The sequence below is a fragment of the Periophthalmus magnuspinnatus genome, chromosome 18, assembly GCF_009829125.3.
Source record: "Periophthalmus magnuspinnatus isolate fPerMag1 chromosome 18, fPerMag1.2.pri, whole genome shotgun sequence".
In the NCBI taxonomy this organism is placed as follows: Eukaryota; Metazoa; Chordata; class Actinopteri; order Gobiiformes; family Gobiidae; genus Periophthalmus; species Periophthalmus magnuspinnatus.
In genome coordinates, this window is record NC_047143.1 from 26,144,682 (window position 1) to 26,170,224 (window position 25,543).

Consider the following 25,543-nt stretch of genomic DNA (forward strand, 5'->3'; position numbering starts at 1 on the left):
GCACATTTAAATTTACCTTGTCGCGGCCACATAAAATGACATGGCGGGCCGCATTTGGCTCCCGGGCCTTGAGTTTGACACATGTTCTAGAGAAACAAAGACCAAAATGATGTGTCTGACAGCAGCAGATACAGAGAGAGGCCACGTTTTTACAATAGAAAGTGAATTGGAGCCAGAAGTTCATTTATAAACACAGGATTAAAGTTTCTAGATCGATTTGACGTATTTTTTCGTATCTCGCTGATAATTTTGACCTGATATGTTTGAAGTTTATGACATCGCCACAGGAAAAGAGAAAAAAGACACACAGAGAGTTTAAAGAAGTGACGGAGGGAGTGAGACGTGACGGAGGGAGTGAGACGTGACGGAGGGAGTGAGACGTGACGGAGGGAGTGAGACGTGACGGAGGGAGTGAGACGTCACCCCCAGAGATCAGCTCCAAAATGAAGCTCACTGAGGATAGAGGTTATAGAGGACGATTTGGAGATGAGTTAGATATATGGAGACAGAGAGGACAAAGAGAGGACACCGAGAGGAGAGGACACGGAGTGGAGAGGACTCAGAGAGGACAGAGAGGGAAGGACACAGAGAGGACACAAAGAGGAGAGGACAGAGAGAGAAAAGAGTACAGAGAGGGAAGGACACAGAGAGAAGAGGACACAGAAAGAAGAGGACACAGAGAGGAGACAGAGAGGAGAGGACACAATAAGGGGAGGACACAGAGAGGAAAGTACACAGAGAGGAGACAGAGAGGAGAGGACACAAAGAGAGGAGAGGAGGAAAGCAGAGGACAGATAGAGGACACAGAGAGGCGAGGACAGAGAGAGAAGACAGATAGAGTAAAAAAAATTGAAAAGCATTATATGAAAAAATGTACTAAAGTAAAAGTATTGAAGTACCTGTTTAAAATGCACTTAAAGAGTAAAAAATAAAAGTGTTTTGTGTAGATTTTGACTAAAGCTTCAAATGTGGTGATTTTGATAAAACTTTGAGCTGAATTTGACTGAACTGAAACGATATATTTTTATCTGTATATTTGAATTTGCTCAGACTTTTCAGCAGGTCCCAAACTATAAGACAAAATACTTTTACTTTTCAGTCCTGTTCAAAAACGTAGCGCAGTAGAAAGTACAGATACTGCTCTCAAATGTACTCAAGTAAAAGTAAAAAGTACACACTGTAAAACACACATACACATAAATGTATACTTCACCGCAGTACTTTACTACTTGTACTTTGTGACGTTCCACCTGATAATGATCTGACAGAGTGAAACTGTAGTACTGTGTTTGTGTCGTGTTTTTTTTACATGACTGTGACACAGTTTCTGTATCGGGCGTGGGGCAGAGGTGTGGACGCCACTTTTCGTTTGCGTTTTATTTGGTTCACGGTGTTTTTCAGTTCGGTGTTTTTTTATATTTGACTTAAAAATATGAACACAAACCTGATTTTGTTTTGGAAGTTCATAAATCAAGACTGAAGGATTTTTTTTGGGGTTTAAAATATGGTTTGTAGTTAAAAAAAAAAAAATCACGTTGGTTTGTAGTAGTCGACGGCGGGTGGGTGCGGGTGGGTGCGGGTGGGAGTGGGGTTCCACGGAGATGCTTTTTTTTTGTTTCAAACTGTTTATTTTCATAGTTTCCACAATAAAAAATAGATAAATACACACATATATTAATAGTAACACAAATATAGAAAGGAGAGAAAAAGAGATCTTTTAATTTACCTTTAAAATACCACAGTATGGCTTTAAACGTACGTATTTTGTGCTTTAATTACATGCAGTTAACTTGTAATTAAGAATGTAATGAAAAATCAGCAGTTATGGGACTTTTGGTGTTTCGTTTGAGCCGCATTTTCTCATTTTTTTTTACGATAATATGACCAAACCACAGACTGTTTATTTAAATGGACAGAGCTAACCTGCTAGCATCGCGTTCCAAACAGGAAGTGATCATGTGCGCGCTTCCTGCTCCATCGACTCTGGCTCCAATTCACTTTCTATTAAAAAACTGTGACTCAGACTCGTCGTTTTGGTCTTAAATGTTCGTATAAACTCGCTCTACGTGATCCTGGGGTTTTTATTTCACTTTTGTGTCTGTAAATCAAGATATGAACATTAATAACAGACGAATCAGGCGCCTTCTTTCCGCCCGCGTTAGCAACAGGTTTGATTGACAGCGTCGCTAAGCTCACTCAGTCCCGTTTTGTTTGTGTTAATTCAGAGTAAATCTATGTAAAAACGTGACAAAGATCTGAAAGTTTAAATCTGACCTGGTTTTGTTGCTGCTCATGGTTCACTGTGTTTTATTTTACGCCAAAACAGATTCACACTTTGAGACTTTAGTTCTGTGGCTCTGAGGTTTGATGCAGGATTGTAAAAGCACAACTCTTCTTCTACTAAAGTATCGTGTTTATTTGTTTCACGTTACAAAACCATCGCATTTGGACTGGACGTTTTAAGGCACGTGCTTCCTCTGATATAACCAGAGCTCGTCCTGCGAAACAAAAAGGTACAATCCTGTCCTCATAGGAGCAGAACGGAATAAAGTAAAAGTAGTAAAGTGCAGTACTTAAGTAGAATTTTTAGGTATTTGTACTTTACTTAAATAGATTTTACAGTTGACACTTTTTACTTTTACTTGAGTACATTTGAGAGCAGTATCTGTACTTTTACTCCACTATATTTTTGCACAGGACTGAAAAGTAAAAGTATTTTTTATTATCGTGTGAGACAAATAAAAACATCTTTATCAAAATCACCACATTTAGAGCTTTATTAGATCCTAAAATACTGAATACTTTTTACTCTTTAAGTCACATGTGTCAAACTCAAGGCCCACGGGCTAAATGTGGCCCTCCACATCATTTCATGTGGCCCTGGACAGGGTGAATTAAAAGGTACGACGGTCTTAACATGTCATTTTATCAAGAGATATGTCGTTACACAGCCATGTTTTTACATCTATACAAATTAATATGCAGTATTTGAAACTTGAATAAGTAATAAATACAGAAACAGTTAATTAACAAGTTAAAAAAGTAGTCACATCTATTTTACATCTGGCCCTTTGATGGCAGCCATTTTGCTGATGTGGCCCTCGCCCCTGATTTAAGTACATTTTAAAACAGGTACTTTAGTCCATTTTTTCATGTGATACTTTTACTTTAGTATTTTTTTGCTCCAGTGAGTGTACTTTTACTTAAGTAAAAAAAAGTAGTACTTCTTCCACCACTGACTAAAATACTGTAATTTTGTAAAGTTTTCTTTAATAAAATCTAAATTTTCTCTTTGCTTCACAGAAACTCGCCAATGTTTTATTTCAAACTCACAAATTAAAACCAGCAGAGACCAGACGTGTCCGACAGTCACTACAGAGAAAGAGAAAGAGAAAGAAAGAAAGAAAGAACTTGTTTGTAATTCAAATATAGAGTATAAATATTCAAGTAAGAGCAGGCGACTTATATAATATCTATGAACACACAGAAACTCCAAAACATGAAATAATGCTGCACTTTTCTCCAGATAATAATCATCTGGGAAGATTTTTCATCTTTTCAAACTTACACAAAACAATAGAAAGATGAAAAAACAACAAAAATATACTGAAAGTGCAAAACCACAAAATGATTTGAGACTTGAGTGAAACAGACGAGATCAGGACTAAACGAAGACTAAACGAGGACTACACCAGGACTAAACCAGGACTGAACCAGGACTACATCAGGACTAAACCAGGACTAAACCAGGACTAAACCGGGACTAAACTGGGACTAAACCAGGACTAAACCGGGACTGAACTGGGACTAAATTGGGACTAAACTGGGACTAAACCAGGACTAAACCGGGACTGAACTGGGACTAAATTGGGACTAAACTGGGACTAAACCAGGACTGAACCAGGATTAATCTTTTAAAATGTGCACGGTTAATCCTGGAAACGTGATGAAGTAAAAGTAGTAAAGTACTGTACTCAAGTAGAATTTTTAGGTATCTGTACTTTACTTGAGCACATTTTACAGTGTGTACTTTTTACTTTTACTTCAGTACATTTGAGAGCAGTATCTGTACTTTCTACTCCATTACATTTTTGAGCAGGCCTGAAAAGTAAAAGTATTTTTTATTATTGTCTGAGACCTGCTGAAAATGCAAAAAAGCGATAAATGCTCAATAATTTGAGTAAAGAAAAAATATAACGACAAATAAACAAATAAAAACGATGGATTCAGTTGTTTCTGTTGAACAAAAAGCTCAACTCTTTATCAAAATCAACACATTTGAAGCTTTAAAAGACTCAAAATCTGTGTGAAATACTTTTACTTTTTAGTCTTTAAGTACATTTTTAAACAGGTACTTTAATACTTTTACTTAAGCGGATTTTTTCATGATACTTTTACTTTTATTCTGTATTTTTTCTCTTTTAATGTCAGTTTTATGATGATTATTTCTGTTTTGATTTGTTGTTTTGTGATTTTAATGTCGTTCTTATTCTGTAAAACACTTTGAACGACTTAAATAAACTTCCCTCGTCTTCTTGAGTACTTTCTTTTTGCTCCCGTATCTGTACTTTTACTTAAATACCAAGCGTGTGTAGTTCTTCCATGTACTGTAAGTGCAGAGTGAATCATACCAGAGGCGTGTTCACGTAGGTTTGGCAGCGTCTGCAGATGTGATGTAAAGGTCACGCTGGAAGTCACAGTAAAAATGAGACGTGATCTGAGTGAGTGAGTCGGAGGATGGTTTCGGGCTCTGTGACGGGCCCTGATTCCCGTTATTACGCACAAACCTCCCCTGAGCACCACAAGACGGCTCCGAATTAGCCCCAAAAAAAAACACGCTCACACTTTACCCCCAGAGCCGGCGCTGGGGTGATGTGGGGGATGGAACACAAAACATCACAAAACACCGTCTGGTTCAGCTTTAGAAGGTGATAAAAAGAGAAAAAGTACAAGGTAAAAGGTAAAAAAACACTAAGAAGAAACATGGGAGTCGTTTGTTCAGTGTTAGAAGAAGTACTCGATATTGTAACTTAAGTAAAAGTACAGATACTTGACCAAAAAAGTACAAAAAAAATCACAGGAAAAATCAACTTAAGTATTAAAAATGCACTTAAAGAGTAAAAAGTAAAGGTATTTTGCGCAGATTTTGAGTCTTATAGAGTAAAAGTACACATATAAAAGTACACAAACAGAAGTAAAAGTACAGATACTGAAGTAAAAGTACAAATACTGAAGTAAAACTGCACATACTGAAGTAAAAGTACAGATACTGAAGTAAAAACATACTCAAGTTAAAGTATCACATGAAAAAATCAACTTAAGTAAAAGTATTAAAGTACCTGTTTAGAAATGTACTTAAAGAGTAAAAAGTAAAAGTATTTTGTACAGATTTTGAGTCTTTTAAAGCTTCAAATGTGGTGATTTTGATAAAGATTTGAGCTGAATTTTCTTATTGAATTGATCATTCCAGCTGTTTTTATTTGTTAATTTTTGTTTGTTTAAATTATGAACGTGAAAAGCAAAAAAAACAAACAAAACAAAAACAAAACTCAAGGAGGAAAACCAAGGTTGTTTATATAGAACAATTTGTACGCAAAGTATTTCAAAGTGTTTTACAGAATAAGAAAGACTTTAAAATCACAAAAGAACAAATCAAAACATAAACAATCATCGTAAAATGAACATTAAAAGAGAAAAGTGTAGAATAAAAGTAAAAGTATCACATGAAAAAATCAGCTTAAGTAAAAGTATTAAAGTACCTGTTTAAAAATGTACTTAAAGAGTAAAAAGTAAAAGTATTTTGCGTATATTTTGAGTCTTATAAAGCGTCAAATGTGGTGATTTTGATAAAGATTTGAGTTGGAATTTGTTCAACAGAAACAACAGAAATCGATCGAGTTTTTTTTCCAGCTGTTTTTATTTGTTTATTTTTGTTTTTTTTTATTCTGAACGTGTTAAAAATAAACCTTCTGACTTTTCTACAGGTCTCAAACTATAATAAAAAATAAAAATGTAGTGGAGTAAAAGTACAGATACTGCTCTCAAATGTACTGAAGTAAAAGTAAAAAGTACAGACACATAAATGTACACTTAAGCACAATATTTTACTACTTTTACCTGGTTACATCCTCCATCTGTGCTGCAAAACATATTTATATCTTATTTTCATTTTCTTCTTCTTTTCTTACCCACACAGGATCAAACTTTACAGAATTCCCCCTTGAATAAAAGTCATTCTGATTCTGCACAAATACATCACTTGTACCTACACACACGGCCTCGCGATAAACACTCGATAAAGTTCACGCGTATTTGGGAAAAAAGTTTAGACACAACACAAAGTACCACCAAAAAGTTTATTAAAAGTCACGTACCGGACCCTCAGACGTCTGCAGCAGTGACTCTGATCCTCGTCCTCTCGTCCTCTCGTCCCCTCGTCCCCTCGTCCCCTCGTCCCGGGCCACTCTCCAGCTCTAAATACCACAAAATACACTGACAGTAATAAAGTACTTGCAGTAATCGTAGTACAGTTGTAGTAATCGTGGAAGATGTTCTGACTGAAGGTTTCAGTGGAAGTTTACAGACGCTCTTTAGTTACAGAGCAAATAATAAACACTAAAATGTATCAGACGTCATGTTTAATTAAATAAAATAAAAAAGACGATAGCATCTTTTTAATGGGAGATTATGGAAAAGATAATAATGAGGGACGAGAACACATGCTCACTGACTTAGAGGACATGCAGACCTGATAATGTTTTCTTCTTGTGATGTAGCGCTGCCATCTGTAAACAAACTTTACGTTCAATTAATTCAAATTTATCCCAAAATTATCCCTGGAATAATAATAAAACTTACTTGGAATCGTCACGGCAACACTCTGAACACGACAGAGAGGTTAAAACCGTCACTTTTAAGACAAAAAATACAAAAAACGTGTAAAAATGTAAAAAACAAAACAAAAAAACACCAGAATTAAATAAATCAATCCACGTTTCAACCATAAACTGTATAAAGATGTAGCGATAGATTTATATGAAGTGTGTTTGTTTTTGGAAGCGCAGACACTTTATTTATTTCACACAGAATAACACAAAACCTGAGCACAGCTGATTCAAAAAAGCCGTTACAAAAGTCTCTGTAATCACTTTTTATTGATTTATTGTTCTGTTTATTAAAGTTGTAACAGTATATTTGGGCTCAGTATTTATCTTGTGCACATTTTCTTTGCGCTACTATGAGATTTTTGGTTATTTTTTAATCATATTTTAAGATTTAAGCTGTAAAAGTTTGAGTAAATTGCTTGTTTGACTCATTACAGATGCAAACTAAAGTGTTTCTTTCAACTGTTTCGTGATTTTTTTAACAATATTGTAGATTTAGAATAGTTTTTGTGGTGTAAATCCGCTCATTTTTTGTTTGTTTTTTGTGTCCGTGGCATAAATTAGTTTCGGTATTATCGTGTATTGTCTATATTTACTTCAAACTTCAAATCTGTTATTGTGATTTCTCAGTTTAAAGACAAATTCCTGCATGTAAATAAATATTATCTAATCAATAAACAAACTTTTATCTAATCCAGATCGTCATATTATTGTGGGATTAAAATGGCGTCTGTGTCATTGAGTTTATTCAAAGTTTAAAACCGTTTCTTGGCGGCGTCTTTATGGGAAACACGCGTCGGCCACAGATCTGCTTTGAAACGCTGCAGAGCTTTGACATGAAGCATATTCCCCTTTTCAAAGAAGCTGCTTTGTTTGTGGCATCACTAAATTTAACTTAAACCAAATGTAGACGATAAAAAGTTCGAAATACGGCAGAAACGTTTACTGCAATTTCAACGGTTTATCGTCGTTTAAAACATTTCAAAAGTAAGTAGTTAACGTGAGGAATTACATGGGATTTTTATAGTTTAGAAACATTTAAACTGAATAAATAAGATCATTACAGAGCGAGAGGTGACAATTCATGAAAGAATCGGATCTTCTGAACGGTTCCTTAATGAGAAAAGCTAGAATCGGATCTTGTTTTTTGTAAAAGAATCGATTTTTTGCAGATTTGTATGCACTTTTATCCTGATTAACGCTGCAACAAAACAAGAATCATCACAGGAGCACAACTTTTTACACCGAAAAATATATTTGGCATCATAATAACAGCTTGATTTTTCATTATTATTATTGTAGTGGAACATTTTAGGTCGATTTTGCATAATTCCAAAGCGTAAACTCACTCCACTCTCAGTTTGAACCAGTTTAAACACATTTAAGCCTCGTCTCTGATTAGTTTGTTGTTAAAATGAGTTCCCACATTGGCTTCTGTCTTTTAAACGGCTTTTTAAATGAACAAATCCCATAAAAGAGCTGTAAGTTTCATCAATAGTGACATTTTTTTCCAGTGTAAAGTGAATTGGAGCCGTGGAGTCAGAGCCGGAAGTGCGTCCATGCTCACTTTTGATTGGTAACGCGGAGGCCAGCAGGTTAAACAGTCTGGTTTGGACACATACGACAGACAGAAGTAGAGAGAGGAGAACTTGTTTATTCTTCTTCATCATCACTTGTTTAGTTTCCACATTGACTTGGACAAAAACTGCATTGTAACTTTTTTTTCACCAACACTCAAAGTTCAATTTACAAAACCCTCAACCACCCGAGTAAAACTAGACAAGCCAAATTCTTAACAAGGCCAAATACAAAATGGAAAAAAAAAAGAAATAGAAATGCCCAAGAAGTAGGTCTGTCACAATAAATACATGTAGTGTCATTATCGTATTTCTGTGTAGCTTCAAAATGTGCCATCGTGACAGACCTAGCAACAGGAATGGAATGTTTCACGAAGTCGTAGACGTATTCGACTCAAACGGAGTGCTTCTTATAAAATACTTGAGACTGATTTCCTTAGTTCAGAAGTGAAGTTTGTTTATGACACATTTATCTTCCCATTTCTTCTCGCTCTTTTTGCATCATGAACTCATCTATGTGTAATCTCTTCTGTGTGACAGCGCCCTCTTTACGCCACATAAGGGAACTGCAGGAGGACCCCCTGTCCGGGCCCCAGTTTGATGGAGTGTAGGTCCAACATCGTCTCCGGCTCTAGATCTGGATCAGTGGAGAGCCGGACTTTGGCTTGTTCTGGTAACTCCACTCCTTCTGTAGAAACAAAAAAAACAAAAAAACAAACACCACATTGTTAGTTTAAGGAGGGAAACCTTTGACGTCTGGTCCAGTAATCCTCATTTTGTGGTTTAGGTGCGGTTTGTTTAGATGTTATTTGCATATTAAAGTGTTGCTCTGGGGAGGATCCGGATTTCAGCCCATGGTTACGCCTTAAGTGTCAGTTCAGTCATTATATACCAGAGTTTGAAGCAGTTGCATTAGTGATTTGGCTGGTTTTGGTTTATAACAGATGCTCTTTCTGTCACTGAAACAAACAAACTACATTCTAAATATATAAAATTGATAAAAATAGCAGAATGAAACACTTTTGTAGTTTGTTTGTATCTATAACGGGTCATAGAAGTCATTTATTCAACCCTCTACATCTCAAATCTAATCATAGAATAACAAAAAGTTCCCAACGAGTCCCAAGGAAAAAATCCCCGTGATAAATATTGATCCCAAAAATTATTGTTCTACCCATAAACTGTAAAAAAAGGTGGACTAAGTTATTTAAACTTGTTTCTAATGCAACAGGAGCGACCTCGGGGAAAGAAGATGCCTGATTTGTCTGTTATTAATGTTCATATCTTGAGTTACAGACACAATAGTGAAATAAAAACCCCAGGATCATGTAGAGGGTTAATACGAACATTTAAGACCAAAATGACGAGTCTGACAGCAGCAGGTACAGAGAGAGGACAGTTTTCTAATGTTATTATATCAAAATATTTTACTTAAATGCACAAACCTGTTGCTTGAAGTTTGAGCGTGATGGTTTCTGGAGCGGAGGCGAAGTTGAGGACTGTGATGAAACGATCGCTCTGGTCCCACAGTCGGAGGAAGGACAGCGCCTCGTTGGAAGCCTCCAGTCTGTAAAAGTCGCCGTGGAGCAGAGAGCGCTCCTTCCCCCTCAAGTCGCTCAGAGATCTGAACCATTTTCTAGTCTCCACTCGCTCCTTACGAATAGCCTGGAAAAAAAGACACAAGTTTAACATTTAAAAATAGTAGTTGAGGATTATTTTTGTTAGCAGTTAGAGGTGCTAGAGTGGCCCAAAATTGTACTTGAGACCATTTGCCAAGTAGTGGTCCAAGAAATTACTCCAGTACTCAACTTAAAGAGTAACTTTTGGGAAGCAAGATCTGATCAAGTTGGAGTTGATGTAATTTTTAGGGACAAAACATTCAAACAAATAATGGAGTTTTGTAAAAATGAGAAAAAAAACCAACTCATATCTGAAGGAAAAGAGCAAGAAACACAAATCTTGAATAATGTAACTCGTGACCAGAGGTGGATAGTCCCTCACATTTACTCGAGTAACTTCTTAAAGTCTTCTCTCCATCTGTTTATTAGTAATATAAAATGAAAGGGTGAGACTGTAGACTTACCTCGGCCGTCTCGTTAACGCTGCCCTCTGCTGGTTCCTTTTCAATGTCCCAAACCATTTTAGGAGAAGCTCCGCCCTGAAAGAAATCAGACGGCGTTACAGTTGTGGCACGTTTTGGGTCTTTAAATCAGTTTTTCCATCAATGTACATGTCGTTTTTGTGAGATGTTATATTACATACTCACAAAACAACACAAAAATAATAAATCCAACAGGTGTAGAAAAACAATTAATGATCTTTACTAGAAAAAAACAAGCGGTCTACCTGTCCCATCAGGCCGATCTCGTCTCCGTAGGTGAACACAGGCGTCCCGGGCATCGTGAAGAGCAGGAGCTGGTAGAGGCGGGTCAGTCCTGGAGCTGAGATTTGATTGGTCAGCTGTTCCCCCTGAGCCGCGCCCACTCCCCATCCCAACTGCATCTTCAGTTCACTGAGCAAGTCCATGCTGGTGAGCTTCTCCATCACAGCTGCAGAGGGTAAACGGCGTAAGTATCACTGCACTAATGAAGAGTTTATGACGAGGCTCAGATGTACTTTTGTCACATTCTCTGCAAACTTTTAGTCTCATTCTGTCTCTCTGGGGGCTGTGTGTTGTATTAAACCTGCCGACGATGCACTTAAGACCTCTACAAAACATGTTCTGACAAAACGAATACCAGAATCCTACACATTTCAGGTCATAGTTCCAACTTCTCACTTATTTATGCTCAATAATAGTTTAAACACAAGCTACCTGTCAAAAGTTTGGACACACACTCTCATTCATGTTTTTTTTTTGTTTTTTTTTACTACTTTCTACATTTTATAAACATACAGAAGACATCAGATATGAGGTAGGATATGTGGAGTTATGTAGTAAAGTGGGAAAAAATAAAGTAAATGAACTATGATTTTTTTTAAATATATATTCAAATCCTCAACGTAGACAAAAATATTTATTAGAGTTAAGGGGTTTTCTTTACTACATAATTCCACACATTTTGCTTCATATATTTGATGTCTTTTGTATGTATATCTATATAAAAATAAAAAAAACACTGAATGAGATTGAATTTGGCTCTAGCTCGGCAGGTTATCTTGGTGTTTTATTGGTTTTTGCCACGTGTAGTATTTTGTGTGTGCAGTTATATATGTTTTAATTTACTAACTTTTGACTGGCAGTGTAAATTGTGCAAAGATTATTTTTTGCTTAAATTTTTTCCACTCTAAAAATTGTACAAATCCTTTTTTTTTATTTACATTATTTAAATTTTTTTTAATCTTTACACCTTAGACACAATCACTCACCATCTCCGCTTTAATTTACATTTTTGTGACCGTTTCCATTACTAGGTTTGTTTGTTACACTTAATTGCTAAGATTCCCTCTCATTATCCCAAACTGCGGCGTTACCGTTCTGCGTGGTGAGCAGGTCGGACAGAAGCAGGTCGATGCCTGAGGTGTTCACAAGTTGAGAAACATCTGGAGGTGAAATTCCTTTGGCCACACCCATCAGCAGCCTGCAACAAAAAAGAGCAAAGTTTTATGTGTTGTTGTGACTTCTTCTCTCCACAAGGGGTCACACTTACACTGCGCTGAGGCCTCTTCCTGACCCACACCCTGCTCTGACCTGGCCTCTAAAATATCAAGTTGTTTTTTTTTTTGAAAGGTACAATCTGTCCCAAGTTTTCAACCTCTTATTCACCCATTATGTCCTGAATTTAAAAGTATTTGTATTCTCTACCCAGTGAAAGCTCCACTCACTTGTTCTTGGTGCCCTCCGTGCGGTTTCCCTGGACGACGGCCGCCAGTTTGGACCAATCCGGAGACTGAGCCGGGACAGTGACATCGGACACTTTGATGCCATCCACGCCTAATTTCAACCAGTACTCAGCTGCGTCCTAAAATTTAAAATAACTTTTAGTGCAAAACAACTAAATTATAATCTCAGATGAAGCAAGAGACAGTTTTCCCTTTAATCACATTGAATGAGTCATGAAATATTCAAAAGGTAAATCTAAAAATGTTGAACCTGATCATTTCTAGTAGTGACCTGACCTAAGAACTCACTGCATTTCAAAAAATAAACATCTGAAACCCAGCAGTGTTTGTGTATCTGCTCAATAAAACTGCATTTTAATAGATTTATGTATCATTTTGTGTCTTGGTTCTAGATAATATTGTTCAGGAAAAGGTGTATTGAATAGTACCGATTCTATATATATATATTTTACTACATACCTTGACTTTTTCAATCAAATCAGCATCAGCATTTTCAGAGAACCAGGGAGATGATCCCTCGTAGTTCGGAGTCAGGTCGAGAATCACAGAAATACCTAAAGACAAGACGGTAAATGGTAAACAATCACATTTTTATATAGAACTTTTGTACGCAGACACTGGGGGTGAGGTGGGTTAAGTGTTTTGCCCAAGGACACAACGACTATGGAAGCTGAAATCACACCGCCAACCTGTTGGACAGTGGATCTGAACGCTCTACCGATGATGTTTAAGTCAAGAGAGGGATTTGAACTGCCATCGTTCAAATCCGTGGACAAACTCTACCAACTGAGCCACTTCCTCGCCTGATGGTGGCTTCAATTTCCATCAAAATGTGAAAATATTCTCCTAAAATAAACAAACCAACTAGACGCCTACCCTTCTTTTGAGCCTTGTTCACCACGGACAGCAGGGCGGCCTCCGAGCCCTGGCTGGGATCGATGAGTTTGAGGTTGAGGGTGGCGGGCTGGTCGGCTTGGACCGTGTGAAGAGGGCCTATGATGAGACCTTTGACCTTTAGCTGGTTCATGTTGTCCAACTTGGCCTCCACACCTACAGGTAAAAAAACAAAACAAAAAAAGAAGAAACGTGACTACACAAAGAGCATGTGTTAAAACGGAAGTGGTGAAATTACGGTTATTGAGGCAGGAAGGAAATTATGTCACGCTAATGCACATGTTTAGTTCATAATATTCGACTCTTCACACAGTGTGGCCCAACACTCGCTCCAGTTACTCGCTCTGTTTCTAATCCAGGCCGATCCCCGTGGAGTTCATTATGTGCCTTTTGCATTACTGTTCTGCTTTAAATAGTGTCTTGAACAGTCGTGAAGTACTGTACTGAAGTAAAGTACAGATAGATTTGTACTGAAGTCCATTTTACAGTGGATTACTTTTGCTTTTACTACATTTGAGAGCAGTATCTTACTTTTCAGGCATGTTCAAAAATGTAGTGGAGTAGAAAGTACAAAGTATTTTTGTTTATTATTGTTTAAGACCTGCTTGAAAAGGCTGAGTGTTAATTTTTAGCTCAAATCTTTAACAAAATTACGACATTTGAAGCTTGAAAAGACCTCAAAATCTGCGCAAAATATGTCTACTTTTTACTATTCAAGTACATTTTTAACATTTTTACTTAAGCAATTTTTTTCATGTGGTACTTTTACTTGATTTTAAGTAAAAGTACAGATCTTTGACCAAAAAAAAAAAAATTACGAGTACTTTTACCACCACTGGTCTTGTAATTATTCACCGATTTCGACTTTCTGTTGTACACAAATGTTTTCCCCATTCAATAGCTATTTTTGTTTTAAATTGTTAATCACTACAGCAAACGGTTTTCAATTTTTCACCCTTCTGAACACCATGGATGTGTATTAAAGTACTGCGTCTGTGTGACATTTATATCTTGAGGCCTAGGGGAAGGATCACGTGAATAGTTTCCTACACATAAACACTTTCTCCTTGTACCGGAGCTCACATGGACCGAACACCAGGTCACATGTTCTCCCTGGAAGTCGTCCAAACGCCCGCAGGAGGCCCGAGCGTTCCTTAGCAACGCCTTTGAGAACAGCAGCTGTGTAAATGCTGTTACGCACATTAAGCAGGGCATGTTGAATCAGTACTTTTGTAATAAATAGGGTCAGGGAGGTTAGCAGCAGACAGACAATCTGGTGACTGATATGGCAAGAGACTGACTCAGTATTTTTTGTGTCCTTTAGACTTTGAGCATTCTGGAGAACAAGCCTTATCAGCAGTTTGGCATCTGGGAGAAGTGGACTCATATCTTCTTTATACGGCACTTGGAAGGTTTTTGTGGCTTTGATTCTTTTGGCTTAGTTAATCATGTCAAGTTTAAAAGATTATAAAGGTAGTAGGTAATTAAATGCCTTTTTTTTTTATTTGGGCAAGGTCAGAGTGCCCGAAACGTATTAATAAAAGTGAACCAAGAGTGCGTTTGTGTGGGAGTCTTCTTAAAAAACCCTTTTAGGTCAGTGGTTAAACTGTTTTAGGTCAGGATTGTTCTGTGAGCTCAACAAGAACAGTGCACTCATGTCTTCTTTGTGTAGCACTGAAATTCACAGCATGGTTCTTTAGGCTTACTTTGTCTTGTTAATTTTAACAGATTATAGTTGGTAGTAGTTAAAACATTTAATAAATAACTTTTTTTTTTGTTGAGGAAGGTCTGAGGGATCGAAACATTAATAAAAGTGAACCAAGAGTGAGACAAATAAGGTAGTGGTATAAGATTTGAATGGTTAAATGTAGTTAAAGCAGAAATAATAATAAAAAAAAACAACCCAAAATAACAGTTTAGGTCAGGATTGAAGCAGTTTCGTATCTGGGAGCTAAACAAAAACAGTGCACTCATGTCTTCTTTATGTACCACTGAAAAGGCTTTTGTGGTCTTCCAAGTGGCCATGATTCTTTAGGCTTAGTTAGTCACGGTTTAATCCGGTCTTATGTTGAAGTTTAAAAAGGTTATAGTTGGCAGTAGTTAAAAAAATAAAATGAATAACTTTGAGGAAGGTCCGTGGGATCGAAACGTACTAACAAAAGTGAGACTGTGCCAAGGAGTCTTCTTAAAACCATTTTTAGCAGAGTAGTTAAAAGTTAGAAATCCAAAGCCAATTTAGGTCAGGATTGAAGCTACTTTCCAAGCCAAATATTTTCCCCAATTTTTTTTGTTTAGTTTTTGACAAAAGATTTCCACAGTCTCTTTTTTTACTTGTAATTTTTGCGTTTTTTTTTTTTTTTTTTTTAACTAAAATTTGATGCCATTTTGATGTTGATGACAGAAGTTCTCACGTGAGGAGCATCACTGAACCACATCCACAGTTAAACCAACGCTGATTCATCCTAAACCGCTATCTGACCATCTGAGCTCTTGTTTTGTTCACCCAGACACTCCAGAGAAGAATGCAGTTCTATTTTCAGGTCAATGACAACTGGACATTACCTTCCAGTCCATCAGAGAATGCTTCCAGGTCAGAGATTTGGTACAGCGGCCCCTCGTTCCACCAGTTCATTTCGGGGATGGGTTTGCAGGGAGGAGCCTTCACAATGATCGCGATGGCTCCGGCCAACATGCCGAGCCAGCCGAGCCAGAAGAGGATCAGCAGCACCCAGCGAGTGCGCACCCATCTGCAAACACACACAAAATACGTTTAAATAGTTGAAACTGACTGCTATGAGTTTGTGAACAGAAGTAGTGAAGCCATTTTGGAAGCTTCGCAAATATGTCATGGTACTAAAATGTCAAACTTTTTCGATACTGAGGAATATACTTGATACTCAATACCAATTCCGATACCACAATGATAATAAAAAACATCTTTCTTTAGACAATAGAATGTGATTTTCCACATTAAATGGTAGTACTTTGTGTTCTATTCCCATGTGGCCGTATATCTGTAATCCCTCAGTGTCCAGTAGGTTCATAGTGGTCCACGGGTGTATACTGGTCTATGTGTCTTATACTTGTAAAAGATGAGCTAAAGATATTCAGGAAAGCACAATTTCTGTCTTGCGAATGGGACTTTTTTGTTACCAATACTTGGTGACATGAGCATCTAGTTTCGATAGTAGTTTTAGTATCAATTAGCATCCGAGTTTCGATACTTCTTACGACCTTAATGGTGATTTTGTGTAATTGGACGTCATTTTTTGTTCTTTCGTTGTCACCAGAAACATTCTTGTGATACATTTCTTGCCGCAGTTGTTTAGAAACATCAAAAACAGCTCTATTATTTTATTATTATTATTCTATATCTTACCCAGGAGTCCCAGCAACCTTCATGAGCTCCTCTTTGGACAGCCCGGTGAACGTGACCTCATCTTCTGGGACTTTGAGTTTAATGGTGCCGTTCTTCTCCCCGGTCTGACCATCACCCGTCATGGGCTGCTTCTCCGGGTCCATCTCATTCAGCTCCACCTCCTTCATGTCGATCTCCGTGTCCTTTGTCATGGTTCACAGCTATTCGCCTTGAACAGATGAAATAGTTTGTCATTTTAAATGCTATTGATATGAATGGGAGTAGTTCAGTGAGTAGAACAATGAGGAAAATGCTTAAAACTATGTGAAACAAAGACATAACTGGTGCTTACATTAAGAACAATAGTAAATTAAAGCCGCAAGCGGCATCGAACGGCCCTCGCGGGCCGTGCTTCGCACTCGGACGACCCGGCACTCCCTGTGGGTGGCGCTAACGCGCCACTTGTCCCTTTTTTATTGGTGCTTTGGGCTGCACTTGTCACCAAACAAGTCAAAACACATCGGAAGTGCTGATGCACAAAATGGCAAAATTTGGGTTTTTCCAGGCATCGCCATGGCAACACCGTACAAAATACAAACTTGGCCCCCTAGACTTTTTTGACGGGGACAACCTGAAGAATCACTGTGCCAAATTTTATGTCCGTCGTTGACGGTAATAAGTCGTTATAAGACTTTGAAATGTACGAAAATTTGGAAATTTTCCCATTAGGATAACATGGGCGCTCTCGCGCATCGCCATGGCAATCCAATGAAAAATATGATATGGGTCTGATTGACTTTTTTGATCAGGATGACATGACGAGTCATGGTGCCAAATTTCACATTATTCCATGAAACTAATATTTTTCCCATGAATGGGAAAAATTGTGAGGTTTCCCATTAGGATAACATTGGCAGTTTGGCGCATCGCCATGGCAACACGGTGCAAAAGACGACATAGGTCTGATTGACTTTATTGATTGGGATGACCCAATGGAATTTTGTGTCAAATTTGGTAACATTTGGGAAAACAAAATTTTCGGTCCTCCATACAAATGTATTAGATGTTCTGTAGGGGGCGCTATCGCGCCAATTTACTTTCTGTGATAATGAGTAGCTTTAGGCCCGAAAGTTTTACAACTGATTCGAATTTGAGCGAAATCGGACTTTGCATGCGCAAACGGGAGCAAATTTTGCCTTTTGAAAATTGCAAAAATTCCGATGGAAATTTGCGGCTACGCCGCACGGAAACCGTAAAAGGGTTCATCATAAATTGGATAACTTTAGATGCCCCACTTGTCTAGATGATGTACAGTGAATTTCAGCCCTGCTGGTGAAGCGCCTTCAGAGGAGTTGACGAAAATGCGAGGTCAGCGAAAACGCTGACTCGGCATTTTGGAATTTTCAATCGAAGATGGCCGACTTCCAGTGCGTCAGGGGGCGTGGCCATAATAATCTTTTTTATTTGGCATCACTTGAAGAATGCGTGTACCAAATTTGTTGGCTCTACGCCAAACTTGACGTCGCGATGTCTCCCATTGACGCAATGTATTTTGACTTTTGCAGAGGGCGCTGTCACGCCATTTTTTTATGTCCAATGATGCACCACATAAAAAAATAAATTTTTCGCCAGACCTGAATTTTGGGCAAAATTTGGTGAGTTTTTGAATATGTTCAGGGGGTCAAATTACTGCTCAAAGAGCAGAACAGGAAGAAATAAAAATAAAAAAAATAAAAAAAATAATAATATTTTTAGCAAAAACAATATATCCGATAACATTAGAATGACAAATTATACGTTTTTTGAAAGCTCTCGACTTTCCCCACGTCACCGTGGGGTCAATGGCGAATGACGAGCGCTAACGCGCTCGTCATTCGCCATGGCGTCGGGGTCCGCCATTGACGTCCCATTGACTTCCATTCATTTTAGCAGTAACAAGTATGGCCCATGCCGCAGGCATGGGGGCTTGGATAGGGCTCGATGCCAGGAGTGTGTTTGGGGACATGAGCGCTTCGCGCTGCGTCAGCGTCAACATTGAGTCAATGGGCTTCGCCCATTGACTCAATGTTGACGCTGACATGCTAGCAACAACAAATATGTCTGTCCCATGCCTACGGCATGGGTTGCTAGGACACAGGAGTCTGTGCAGGGGGCGATGGGGGACGACTCCTCCTATTGAGTTTTGTTAACGCATGTCAGCGTCAACATCGAGTCAATGGGCTTCGCCCATTGACTCGATGTTGACGCTGACATGCTAGCAACAACAAGTATGAAAACCCATGCCTACGGCATGGGTTGCTAGGACACAGGAGTCTGTGCAAGGTCGCGGTGCTGCCACGAAGTTGCGCGCTTCGCGCGCAACTTCGTGAAGACAGTCTGCAACGATGAGTGCTTCGCACTCATCGTTGCGGAAGCAATAGGCCCTACGCCCTGTAGGGGCTCGGGCCTAAAAACTCAAAATCTAGGGCACAACTGTGTAATTAACGGTAATGAACTTTACAATGGGCGCCACTGTGATCCCATTGAACCAGTTTAGCGGCTAAAGCTACGTCACGTGGCACAGACCGGCGTCAACTGTATGAATGAAACACATATGACAGGATAAAGTGAGGAATACAGCAAAAATACTGCACATTTATCACGAAAAACTACTTTTTAAACATGTTTGACTAGTTAACAACATAAAAGCACACCTATATCTGCACGTTAAATACATTCTGTAAAAAAAAATAGAAACAAGCTAACGTTATCAACGGACATTTCAGCTAAAAAAAATAAAAATAATAATAATAAAAAATAACTATCATATGAATATTTATCACTTATATTTTTTTCATTATATTTTTATTATTATATTAAGAATGCGTTATATTTATCATGTTTTTTATTATTTATGTATTTATTAAATTATGAAGCATAAAATCCATAATATTCATCTTTTTTATTATTATTTTAATTTAATTTTATTTTTTTTATTTTTTTTACTAAATTAAGAAACATTAAATAAATAGTCGTTATTTGTTAAATCGGTTTTGATCCGAATATTTTAACTCAATATCTCGTTTTAAGCACTGGCAAGAAACATAACAGTGCTAAAATGTAAAAAAAACCCCAACAACATATATTTAATAATTAATTTTTTTTGTTTGATCAGGAGGAAAAGCTCTAAATCGTCTCGTGCGCTTTTTACGAGCTGATGAAATCTTGCGCTACGTCATCCCGCACTAGGGAAACCCTTTGGTGCTCATTTAGTCGTCAAACTCGAAAAACACACACAGGAAATACAGAAAAAGAGTGGAAATAAGTATGAATACCTGCAATAAGCCGAAAACACACAGTCCGTGTCGTTTGTTCGCCTTTTTCTTAGTTAAATCCTTGTTTTCTAAGCGCTTAAGCCTCTCTCCCGTGGTATTTGTACTAGACTGAAAGTCCCCGCCCATATCTCTAAGCTCTGGCCAATCAGCGCGCACGTCTGTTTGTTTCTTCTCACGTTACGTTGCACTGGTTATTTGAGATAAGGTCTGTGGATGTGATGTTTTTACACTCGTGTCCTGTGCACGCTTCAGCTTTTACATAACTTTTCCTACAACCCATGGCCTTTTCACAATCAAAAAGTACTTTACAGAAATATAATCAAAAAGTGCACAATTTAAAGGTCCTAAAATGTACCATCATGGGCTTTAATGAGTAGCCCACACAAGACAAGGCAAGTTTATCTGTATGGAACAATTGGTACACAAAGTGATTCAAAGTGCTTTACAGAATAAGAAGGACATTAAAATCACAATACAACAAATCAAAACATAAAGCAGGACTAAACCAGGATTAAACCAGGGCTAAACCAGAACTAAACCAGGACTAAACCAGGACTAAACCAGGACTAAACCAGGACTAAACCAGGACTAAACCAGGTCTAAATCAGAAGGCGTGTCCCTGACGTCCTCCTCATGTGAGATGGCTCATGTGGCTCATGTGGGAGATGTTCTTTGGTGCTGGTCCATGGAGAGACTTGTTCACTCAGAGCTGCTTTAAAGTCTCTGAGCCACAGGAGCCACTTCCTGGTTCTAGTCAGGACCCGAGCAGCAGCGTTTTGTCCTAAATGACAGAAGTGTTTTTGTTGTGTCATATGGGCATTTAAGTTTTCAGTTCTAATAAAACAAGAACATAAGTGTGAAGAATAATTTTACAGTCATTTAAAGTCAGATCTTATGGGTTTAACACTTCATTTTGCTTCATAGAGTTTGTCTCTTTGGATTCTGAGGACAAATCAAACATAAAATTCTCAGTTAAAGGCCAGGTAGCGTGTGCATTATTTCAAAACAAGAATAAGAACCATAGCTGCAATATCTGTCAGACACTTTTACTTTAGATATTTTGGACAGAATGAGAAATAAAAATATGATCATAGCGGTTTGAAGACTGTAGAATGGAAGTCGGGGTTATAGCATAAAGAAATAACACTATTGCTAACGCTAACCCAAGTTTGTGAAAGAAGTATTTGAATATTTACACATTTAGCACTAAACTAACACAGTGTAAACGCCTCTGTGTGCTCTGTTTGAACCCGGGACAGCAGCGGGGAGCGGTGCAGGATATTTGTTCCAGGGCAGATGGAGATGTTAGAACATGAATTTGCCCTCAGCAGCAGCGAAAATGTACGAATGTAGGTCGGGTTCTTACAAAACGACTTTTCTCACAGTCGTTGTAATTATCTGCTGATCAAAACTAAATGTAATCAAGTGTAATCTCTTCTGCTGAGAGTGATATTGTGCTTTTCAACTTTGAGTAAAATAATCAAGAGTGAGTACTACTGCTACTGCGAGTAAGACAAATACTATGGCAAGAGTGGATTAGTACTCAGTGGTATTCTTCTGAAATTTAAATACACTATATGCAGCACAAGCACGTTTCTTTAGCAGATGGTGGATGAAGTACTCAGTTTTGGTACTTAAGTGAAAGTACTTGGAGGGGTAAAGAGGTACTCAAGTAAAAGTATCAGTCTACTTAAGCAAATCTATTCAAGTACCTGTTTAAAAGTGTAATGAAGTACGTCTGCTTAAGTGCTTGTTTCAAAATGTACTGTAATGTAAATGTAAAAGAGTAAAAAGTACAAGTATTTCGCACAAGTGTTCATTTAAGTGTAAATTTAGAGATACTGATTCAAAATTAGACACGTTTTGGTCACAGTAACAATATTCCTCTCGGCTTGTGGATGTCGAAAATGGGGCTTTCGATGGATTTAAGCGAGCTACAAAAAAAAAAAAAAAAAAAGGACGACAGGGAATCTGAACCAAGAAGGAAAGGTGTAACTGTTTCATACGCAGTTTTGGAGAATTTTCAGACAGTTTGAGATTCCGGTCGATTTCGCACTGGCTTGAGTTGCGCGATGTTGCTGTTACTCGCAATTAATCAACGTAAGAAGTACTTTTATTGGACCAATCAACTCTAAACACCACACTTAAATACTTAAATCGGCGTCTCTAGTACAGATACATGGAGATACTGCGTTGTGGTAGTTAATCCTATGTAGTTACTTCTTTGTTTTTAACGCCTCGCTCAGTCAGAACAAACACTACTACACAAAGTTTAATCATAATTGTATTCGTAGTTGTAGATTTGAGCGATACACCCGACCCCAGACTTGTTGACGTTGCTAACACAGACACATGGCGTTTGTGCGTGTTACTTCTGTGTAGTACTTTTCCAATTTACTCCACTATATTCTAAACATAGCCCCTGCGATATTCGAAAACACCTCTCCGACGGTCGACTTTGCCGGATCAAAATAACACTCGCTGAGGAGGAGGTGGAGAATCACAGGGGGGGACCATGGGAAAAACAAGTTGAGCCAGAGACAGAGGAGTGGGCGTGGTCTTTGCTGGAGGGGGCGGGGCTAGGGGAAATGGAGTAAAGGGCAGACTGTACTGAAGAAAAGGGGGAGGGGCGCGAGTAAACATGTTTGTGATTTAGACTGGAACATGTCCACTGGTTTTACTGGGCTATGAATAGAAATGCGCTCTGCTCGGCTATGTTTTCTAGAAAGCATAAGTCACAGAGCTGCCACCTCGTGATGTCATCGTGTGGTAATACAGGAAGTGTTTTACTGTGTTTTTAAACTCCACACACCTTCATTTATAGAATCATTTGGATCATTTCAGCTTTGGAATTGCCATTTATCTCGACCGAACTAAAGGTAAAAGGAGCTGTTAACTTGAAAACTCCCACTTTTATTTTATTTTTTTTTGTAATTTTAACAAGTTTTATTAACCCAAAAAGAGCATTTACGCCATCAGAGCAGAGGCGGTGGACGACTCACTCAGGACAACGAAATGAACAGAGCGTAAAGCAAAACTAGGTCTAGCTGAAAAGTTAAAAAATAAATAAAAAAGCTAAATAAATAAAGCTTAAACTGAGGCTAAAAGTTCCATACTGTGGCTTTAACATTTGCCTGTGGCTTAGTGTCAGAAGGGGGACTGGCAGAGGACGCACGTTAGCCGCTCTGCTAATTTACCTCCACGGTCCTTTAGCACAGAAAACTACCACTTGATTACATCACGAGGTGGAACAGAGCGTTTTGAGGTTTGCAGATGTTACAGACGAATAATTAAGTGTGACTCATGTGTGAATGAAACAAAACACAACTCCAGGTCTGTTTTTATGGAGGGAACAACATTAGAATATGACTTAACGCACACAAGAGTCAGTTTTACGTAATATAGGGCCGTTAGTGTTAATATCAAAATGTCACAAAAATGTTATGTAATAGAAAGTACTACTACTACTACTATTAGGCTACTACTATAACTTCTATCACTATAAGAGAGTTGTATTACATTTGTCTTTCCTGCTGCTGGATGAGATTATGCAAGTTTAAGTTTGAAGTACTTTGTTATCTCATGTTTCTATCTCCAACCATTTCCCTTCTTACATTATTGTGCATATCTGCTGCAGTACACATGTACATGACTGAAGTATTCAACTACTTTCTTTTAGATACAACTTACAAATAAACCAGGTCACACTGAAGTAGTTTTTAGAGCTTTAACCTCCAGTCTGCAGTAGTTTAGACGACTGTAACGTCCTGAACTCTCCAAAAGAGCTTCAAGACAGAACAGAACATCCAGAACAGAACATCCAGAACATCCAGAACATCCAGAACATCCAGAACACTGCAGCTCGGGTCAGGACTAGAACCAGGAAGTACTTCACAAATAGTCCATGTTCAGTCCTAGTTTAGTCCCGGTTTAGTCCTAGTTTAGACCTGGTGTAGTCCTGGCCTCCTGCTGATCCCAAAGTCAGGACTAAACCAGGACTAAACCAGGACTAAACCAGGACTAAACCAGGACTAAACCAGGACTAAACTAGGACTGAACCAGGACTAAACCAGGACTAAACCGGGTCTAAACCTGTTGAATCAGTGCTTCAGTTTCGTTCAGTTTAAACCTGGATCATTCTTCCTGAAGATGTGACTCAGACCTCGACTTTGACAGTGTTTAAATCCTCCAGACGCTTCTGTTTATCTGCTGTGACCGAAAGGGGTTTCTTCTTCACTTTTTTCTTTCAATGTTCTTTTTAGGATGATTATTTATGTTTCGATTTGTCGTATTGTGATTCTAACGTGTTTCTTATTCTGTAGAGCACTTTGAATGACTTTTTGTGTACCAGTTGTTCTGTACAGAGACACTTTCCTCGTCTTGCTTAGTGTAAATATGATCATTTTTATCGCACATACAGTGAACAGGAGCAGCGTGTTCTGACAAACGCCTGGAGCGACGCGGGGCCCACAGAGCTATGCGGCTGCAATCCTGTCTGATCCTTCTGTTGGAGTTTGTTTTTCGAGGCTGTGTGAGCTCGAAGGAAAAAAAAAAAAGAAAAACCTGGAGAGAAAAGCAGAGCCAGTTCAAACCAGTCCAGGTCCCTTTCATGGCATTGTGTCTGAGTGGAACAGTGGCCTTCCCACTCACGGTTTCCTCAGGACAAAGTTAAAATTAAATAAGAGAAACAAGAAACAATCACGCTTTGTTTTTTTTCCGACTAAATAAAAACTCCTTTAAAGTGTTAGGAAATGGGTTTGGAGGGTGGTGCAATCGTTTTTTCTGGTTGTAGCAAGAGCTGTGAATGTGTGGGAGTACTTCTGCGTCTACTGTACTACAAGTGTATACACAGAGAATGATGAAGTGGCCAAGTACAGTACGTTTGAAGTACAGTTGAAGTACATTCCTAAGAGCGATGCACCAGCGTTTGGCATCTTGAAAAGCCTGATCGCCAAGTTTAAATCAGTGATGAAATGTAATAAAGTAAAGCTAGTAAAGTACTGTACTTAAGTAAACATGCAGCTTAAGTACATTTTATACTGTGTACTTTTTACTTTTACTTCACTACGTTTGAGAGCAGTATCTGTACTTTCTACTCCACTAAATTTTTGAACTGGACTGAAAAGTTAAAGTATTTTTATTGTAGTTTAGGACCTGCTGAAAGGTCTGGGGCAAAAATATGACAAAAAATGACAAAAATATACAAATAAAAAACAACTGGGGGAAAAAAAACAAAAAACGAGCGAATCATTTGTTTCTGTTGAACAAAATCGAGTTCAAATCTTTATCAAAATCACCACATTTGAAGCTTTATAAGACTCAAAATCTGCACGAAACACTTTTACTTTTTACTCTTTAAGTTCATTTTTAAAACAGGTACTTTAATACTTTTTCCATGTGTTACTTTTACTTTTACTCGAGTACTTCTTTGCTCCCGTATCTGTACTTTTACTTCACAAAACTGTACTTCTTCCCCCTCTGGTTTAAATGCTTTGTGTGTTCTGGGTTTGCACATTGAATCAGAATGTGCTCAGTTTTTGCACTAGTTTGGTTTGTTTACTTTAGAGCAGAAGTCTCAAACCCGCGGCCCGAGGACCAATTGCGGCCCGCGAGATGATATTTTGTGGCCCGCGGGACAATATAAAAGATAATGTTAGTGTGGAATTACCAGGT

General features: G+C 38.2%; 1 protein-coding gene across 1 annotated transcript; it reads right to left on the reverse strand.

Annotated features, from left to right (window-relative positions):
• Positions 1-7,428: 7,428 nt before the first annotated feature.
• On the reverse strand, positions 7,429-19,953 carry slc3a2a (solute carrier family 3 member 2a). The gene is made up of 11 exons (XM_033983220.2): positions 19,871-19,953; positions 16,578-16,785; positions 15,761-15,945; positions 13,181-13,354; positions 12,764-12,858; positions 12,287-12,423; positions 11,936-12,042; positions 10,808-11,010; positions 10,545-10,619; positions 9,907-10,126; positions 7,429-9,149 (listed from the first exon to the last, which is right to left on the reverse strand). Exons 2-11 carry the CDS (start codon positions 16,766-16,768, stop codon positions 9,010-9,012), a joined length of 1,527 nt encoding a protein of 508 aa, XP_033839111.1. The 5' UTR covers positions 16,769-16,785; positions 19,871-19,953; the 3' UTR covers positions 7,429-9,009.
• Between the last annotated feature and the right edge of the window lie 5,590 nt (positions 19,954-25,543).

Bases quoted from the DNA above. Each gene is read 5' to 3' on its own strand.
- slc3a2a (XM_033983220.2), bottom strand. From the start codon at position 16,768: ATGACAAAGGACACGGAGATCGACATGAAGGAGGTGGAGCTGAATGAG. The intron at 11,011-11,935 runs GTAACGCCGCAG...TACCCTCTGCAG, and splicing joins CCTGCTCACCACGCAGAACG to CTGTGATGGAGAAGCTCACC. The intron at 10,620-10,807 runs GTAGACCGCTTG...GATTTCTTTCAG, and splicing joins AGATCGGCCTGATGGGACAG to GGCGGAGCTTCTCCTAAAAT.